General features: G+C 40.7%; 1 protein-coding gene across 1 annotated transcript; it reads right to left on the minus strand.

The window, feature by feature from the left end:
• LOC138348051 (uncharacterized) lies at positions 1–6,796 on the minus strand. Its single transcript, XM_069296658.1, has 6 exons — positions 6,636–6,796; positions 4,171–4,382; positions 2,590–2,921; positions 1,423–2,115; positions 864–1,350; positions 1–500 (listed from the first exon to the last, which is right to left on the minus strand). The coding sequence occupies exons 1-6, from the start codon at positions 6,794–6,796 to the stop codon at positions 1–3; spliced, it is 2,385 nt and encodes a 794-aa protein (XP_069152759.1).

The raw sequence follows: 6,796 nt of genomic DNA on the forward strand, positions 1-6,796 counted from the left end.
TCAGATATCACTGTGATGTCCATCAACGGATGAGGAATGGCATGCCTCCAACACATTCAACATCTCACATTCTGGCACACAACGCCGAATAATCCCGTCGGCACAACTCCTATACAAGTATGGTTCATCCCAAAATAACTTCTTCACATCGTACATGAACTTGTTTCTTTGGTGAAAGGACAAGTCTGGTGGAACAATATCAGTAGCCAGATAGTTCGCAAAATCTGCGAACCATGGAATTAAGTCTTGTGAAGCGGCTAATACATGTTCATCGGGGAAAGTATCATCATTGTCAGTCTTATCCCCTAACTCTCTCATAGCTTCATCCTCTGGAAGAGACAAGTGATCAACAACTTGGTTTTCATCTCCTTTTCTATCCATCACTTCAAAGTCAAATTCTTGTAGCAGTAATACCCAATGAATCAGCCTAGGTTTCGCATCCTTCTTTACCATCAAATATCTCAATGCTGAGTGGTCAGTATGCACTATAACTCTAGTGCCTAGCAAGTAGGAGAGAAATTTCTCAAAAGCAAAAACTACTGCAAGGAGTTCTTACTCAGTCACTGTGTAGCTCTTCTGAGTTTCATTTAGGGCTTTACTAGCATAGTAGATGGGGTGAAGGACTTGGTTTTTCCTCTGTCCCAGTACTACACCAAGAGCTACCCCACTAGCATCGCACATCACCTCCAATGGACTGTTCCAATCCGGGGAAATAATGATAGGCGCAGATACAAATTTTTCTTTTAGCTCACCGAATGCTTTAAGACAAGATTCATCAAAACAAAATTTACAATCTTTCTCCAGCAGTTTGCACAACGTGTGTGCCATCTTTTAAAAGTCTTTGTTGAATCTCCAGTAAAAACCTGCATGCCCAAGAAAGCTTCTCACAACTTTCACAGAGATTGGTGGGGAAAGTCTCTCTATTAACTCAACTTTAGCTTGATCAACCTCTATGCCTTTTTCGGAAATGCGATGACCCAACACAATACCCTCTTTCACCATGAAATGACACTTTTCCCAGTTTAGTACTAAATTGCATTCTTCACATCTCTTAAGGACCTCAGATAAATTGGGTAGACACCGCTCAAATGAATCACCAACCACAGAAAAATCATCCATAAAGACTTCTATAGTATCCTCCACCATGTAAGAAAATATCGACATCATACATCTCTGAAATGTTGCGGGTGCATTGCACAACTCAGACGACATTCTTCTGAACGCAAAGGTCCTATATGGACAAGTGAAGGTGGTTTTGTCTTGATCTTCTGGTGCAATAGAAATCTGATTATACCCCAAATATCCATCAAGAAAACAGTACCACGCTTTTTCGGCAAGTCTATCAAACATCTGATCCATGAAGGGCATAGGAAAATGGTCTTTTTAAGTCCATGAGTTTAGTTTACGGCAATCCATACACACCCTCCAACTAGTAGCCGGTCTTATTGGAACAAGTTCATTTTTTTCGTTGGGGACCACAGTCATTCCACCTTTCTTAGGTACACAGTGAACCGGGCATACCCAACTACTATCGGTGATTGGGTAGATTACTCCGGCATCCAACCATTTAATGATTTCCTTCTTCACGACCTCTTGCATAGGAGGATTTAAGCGTCTCTGGTGCTCAATACTCGGCTTATGATCAGGCATGAGTTTGATTTTATGAGAGCAAATACCAGGAGGCATACCAATAATGTTCGCAATAGTCCACCCAAAAGCTCTTTTGAACCTTTTTAGTACCTTCACCAAACTTTGAACTTGTTGATCATCCAGGTCTGATGCAATAATTACCGGCAAAGTGTCACTATTTCCTAAGAGTTCATACCTAAGATGAGGTGGGAAAGCTTTTAATTCAACTTTTGGAGCCTCCTCTATCGATGGTTTCGCGGGTGGGGACTCGTGATATTTCATATCAAGCTCAAATTTGTTTGGTTTAAACCAAACATCACCTCGGTCAAGAGCCGCAACTAATGACTCATACTCTTCAATGCAATCGCTATCAAAGTCCATTATTACTGCCACTAATGCTTCTACACCTAGACGTTTTTCTATTTGTGTCTCAGATGTCTCACCTATGTTGTAGGATATAGCAGATGCCGATTTGAGCTCACCACTCTGTCTCATGGATTTACAAATATTAAAGGTCACTTCCTCATTGTTCAACCAAAATTTCATCTGCCCCTTTTCCATGTCTACTAAGGCTCTTCATGTAGCCAGGAATGGCCTCCCAAGAATAATGGGCACTTCAAAATCGACCTCACAATCAAGAATAACAAAATCTGCTGGAAATATGAATGACTCCACTTTTACTAGCACATCGTGGAGTATCCCTATAGGCCGTTTTACTGTTCGATCAGCCATCAGTAGCCGCATCGCAGTGGGCTTTGGGTCACCCAAACCCAACTTCTTGTAAATCGAGAGGGGCATGAGATTTATGCTTGCCCCCAGATCACATAATGCTTTCGCAAAATGTAATAGCCCGATTGTACAAGGAATAGTGAACGCACCCGGATCTTCTTTCTTTTGGACCAGAGATCTTGTAGCAATAGCACTACAATGCTGCATTGTATCATCATCTTCAAAGATGACCGATCTTTTCTTTGTGACCAGATCTTCCATAAACATGGCGTAACCGGGCATTTGTTCTAAAGCTTCTACCAAAGGGACATTGATAGAAACTCTCTTCAACATTATTATAAAACGCCGATATTTTCCATCCTCGGTCTTTTTCAATAATCTTTGAGGAAATGGGGGTGGTGGCCTAGGCATAGGAGTTACCTTTTTAGGCACTTCAACATCTTTTGCAGTGTTATCCTCTAATTCAGCATCAACTTCTACCACTTTATCAGATTCTTTTGTCATCTTTTTCTCATCAGATGACATAGGTGGGTAAATGGTTTGCTTGCCACCACGAGTAGTTACTACCATACAATGTCCATCATTTTTCAGATTTTAGACAGTTTTTCTAGGAAGAGTTCCCGGTTGTCGTGTGTTCACAGTTGTAGATAATTGGGCCAATTGTAACTCAAGTTGCTTAATCGATATTGCATGGTATACACTTTTTGCCCAATACCCGCTAAATCATTTCTCAACTCTTAATTGTGCTCATCACTAGCATCGAACCTCCTCATCATTTTATGCAACGTATACTCAACTCGCGACATACTACCTCCACCATCCCTAGGAGTAACTTCACGATTTTAAGGAAGAACATAGGGTCTATTCCTGTCGTTTCTATTACCATAGTTACCCCTGTTGAAGTTGTTGTCGCGGTTGTAATGTCCATCTCAGACATAAGGACCCTCACGATTGTAGTTACCATAGTTCCGACCTTGGTTCCCTTGACCTTGGCGCCAATTCTTCTGATTAGAGCCTAGAGAACTTGGTCAGAAACCCCCGACCTGTACATTTACTGCATAGGAATCCTCCTCATAATAACACTCATCGTTTTATGGCGGTGGTTTCGACAATTAGTTGACTGCATTAATCTTTTCTGAACCCCTAGTGACATGTTTTAGTACCGACCCAAGCTCAGTTCTCATCTGAGCCATTTCTTCCCGAATTTCATCTGTGGATGGGTTGTTAGTGGACTGCACTGCGAAGGTGTTTCTCCCTGTATCAGACTTCCTTGTACTCCAAGCTTTGTTATTCCGGGAGATTTTCTCTAATTTTTCGGCGATCTCAGCATAAGGGCATTCTCCATAAGATCCACCTGCTATAGTGTCCAACACCGCTTTGTTGTTATCATCCTGTCCCCGATAGAAGTATTCCTTCAGTGACTCATCATCTATACGGTGATTTGGAACACTTCTCAGAAATGAGGTGAATCTATCCCAAGAACTACTAACTGACTCTCCTGGTAGTGCCACAAAGTTATTAACTCTGTCTTTGTGGTTAAGTTTCTTGGAGACCATATAGTAGCGTGCTAAGAAGACATCCCTTCCAAGTAAAGATGGAGTTGTATGGGAGCTCAGTGAACCAAATAGCAGTCTCTCCCGTCAGTGAGAGAGGAAACACTGTGAGCCCTATTACATCTAGATCCAAATCAGGCCTCCCCACATAACTTTTACACACTGCCCTTACCTTAGCTATTTGGGCATGTGGATCCTCAGAAGGTAGCCCTGAAAACAAACCTCTGGCAGTGAGCATTTGCATCAGACTACTAGTTACCACAAAAGTGTGGCTTGTGGGTAGAGGAAGCAAAACTAGTGGGCCTATCTGAATCTGCTATGTTATTATACCCTCTGTAGTATGCGTTGGGCCATGGAGCGGGATTTTGTCCCCTCTGTTGATTATCACCTGGAGCATCGGGTAACATCTGACCATGAACATCAACCGGAGCTGGGATGTATTTATGCGGATTCTCATCATTTATTCCCAAACTATAGTAATAAGTTCAAGTTAATCTAAAACCTATAATCCCCGGCAGCGGCGCCAAAATTTGATACGCTCAAACATACTTCTCAAATGAGAAGTAAAGCGGTCATGTCAAGTAAATAACCCAACTAGTGAGGTTGGGATCGTTCCCAAGAGGAAAATAGTCTAGACTTAACCTCAACCTATTATTACTATCGTTTGGTCAATAACTTCCTTGGAAAGTAAAAATATAAAAAGGGGGGTTCTATCTCTAAATAAGTGAAAATAAACCACGAACTTGAAAGAGCCACTTAACAACTTTTAATGTTGGGTTTTAATCAATTAATCAAAGTAACTAGGGTTTACGTGTTCCCCACAGTTTCATAACTTGATAACTCTAACTATAACAATTCTTTCCTAGTATCTTGCATGCAAAGTGATAAGTTATGTATTTCTAAATTCTTTGTCTGGCATCTAGAAAATCTCACTCCGCACCTTGGTCCGGCTACGTGTGTTGCTATCCTAACCCTTATCCTTACCTCATATTAAGCATCGTATTCGATATTTGACTAATTTAATACCTCGTACCAATCAATACTAGCCTATTAGATAGTATACACTAAATCTATGTTAATAATTCTTTTCCTATTATCTACCTCCTTGGTCCGGCAAGTAGCATTAAGGCAAGTTCTAACATTGGCCATCCGTTAAAAAGACTTCTAAACGAAAGAATTATTAATACATGCAAGACACTATTCTAGAATTGTTCTTTTAATTAGGGTTTATCTCATTATTTGCCTATGGTTCCCACAACCCTAGTTATGGAGTTTAGTTACTCATAGCCATAAACACAATATTCAAATATATTAAATAAGAATTCATGTACTTACTTCAATGATAAAGAATAATATCCGAAAGTTTGCTTGATTAATCACCACAAATCACTCGTAAGAATCTCCAAATCAAAACACTAATACAAAGAGTCTAATAATATGTTGTCTAATCTAGCAGAGTCTTCCCCAAAAATGAGGTTTTTCGAATTATTTATAAAAAAATAAAAACCTAACTAAACAAGGATTCTAATTGCTCGAAATCTGTCAAAACGCGGCTGTGTCGACGGACCTCGCGACGGATCGTCGTGGTCATGACGGACCGTAATGGACTCCGTCGTCCCATACTTAGCAATTTCTTCTGCTGCTCTCTTCATTCCCCTCAACGGCAAGTATGACGGACCGTCATAGGCACAACGGTCCGTTAAGGGTCTTCGTTTCAAAACACTTCAACTCTTGGAATCTGGGTACAGGGATCACTTCTCTAAACTTCATGACGATCCTGCAGGACGGACCGTCATAGCCACGACGGACCGTCACAAGATACGTAACCCCACACTTTGTTAGACTTCCCCATCTTCCTTCAGTAGCTTCTCTATACTTCCACCTACGGACCGTCACAAGCACGACGGACCGTCATCAGCTCCATAGGTGGTCTCTTCTACATTTCTTCACTCAAAATCTCCGCATTCAACTTTGGACAGATTTCCTGCAAAACAAAGAGAAACTCATATAAAAACTAGCACAAAAAGACTTTCAGACACACTAAACTTAAGGAAAAAGTATTAATTATACCGTGAAACCACGGTATATCAAGAAGCTCAAAAGATTTGGGGTGGTAGTTTAACTTTAAGTTTGAAAGCTATGGTTGATGATCGTGTTGAAGGAGAAGTTGACCCCTTATACATAAATTGGTTCTTTGATAAAGCCCCTTTATAAATAATGCACGAAGGATCAGCGTGAGAAATCATAGATCGAGAAGAGGAAATTGAAGTAAGAATCAAGGAGGTCCAACTCGAGGTGGAAAGAAATTATAGGTCTAGTTTAGATATCCTAAGCAATGACCTAAAAATGTTAAAGAAGAGTTGGCTCGACGTGATGCAACCTTCGAGGAAAGTGTTACATTGATTGAAAAAAAGGTTGAAAAGAAGCATCTATCTACTATTCGAACCCTACATGAAGATTTGGGCATTATCACAGGTGCTTTGGAGCAACTGGAGGAAGAATATAAGAAAGAAAAGAGCCTCTTAATACATGCGCAAGCTATATTACAAAATCATTTAAAAGCCTCTATGGAAGGAGAAAGGGACATCGCAAACCATTTCACATTGTACCAAGAAAAAGTGGCGACCGAAAGAAATCAATGGATGTAAGAGCATGAAGAATTTCATATCCAAATTCAAGAGCTTCAAGCATATGAAGAACATATGATGACGCAATTGTCACTACTGAAGAATGGTTGGAGAATTGTCAAGAGAATATGGAGGAGGCGGAAGGACAAGTGCTTCAGTTGACAGAGATCTTGATTGATGTTTATGGTAGTCATCTCCATCGAAGTGATGAGATCCTCGGTCGACAGGCGCGTGCATTAGCCCCACATCTGCCGACAT

This window comes from Solanum lycopersicum, chromosome 4 (genome assembly GCF_036512215.1).
Source record: "Solanum lycopersicum chromosome 4, SLM_r2.1".
In the NCBI taxonomy this organism is placed as follows: Eukaryota; Viridiplantae; Streptophyta; class Magnoliopsida; order Solanales; family Solanaceae; genus Solanum; species Solanum lycopersicum.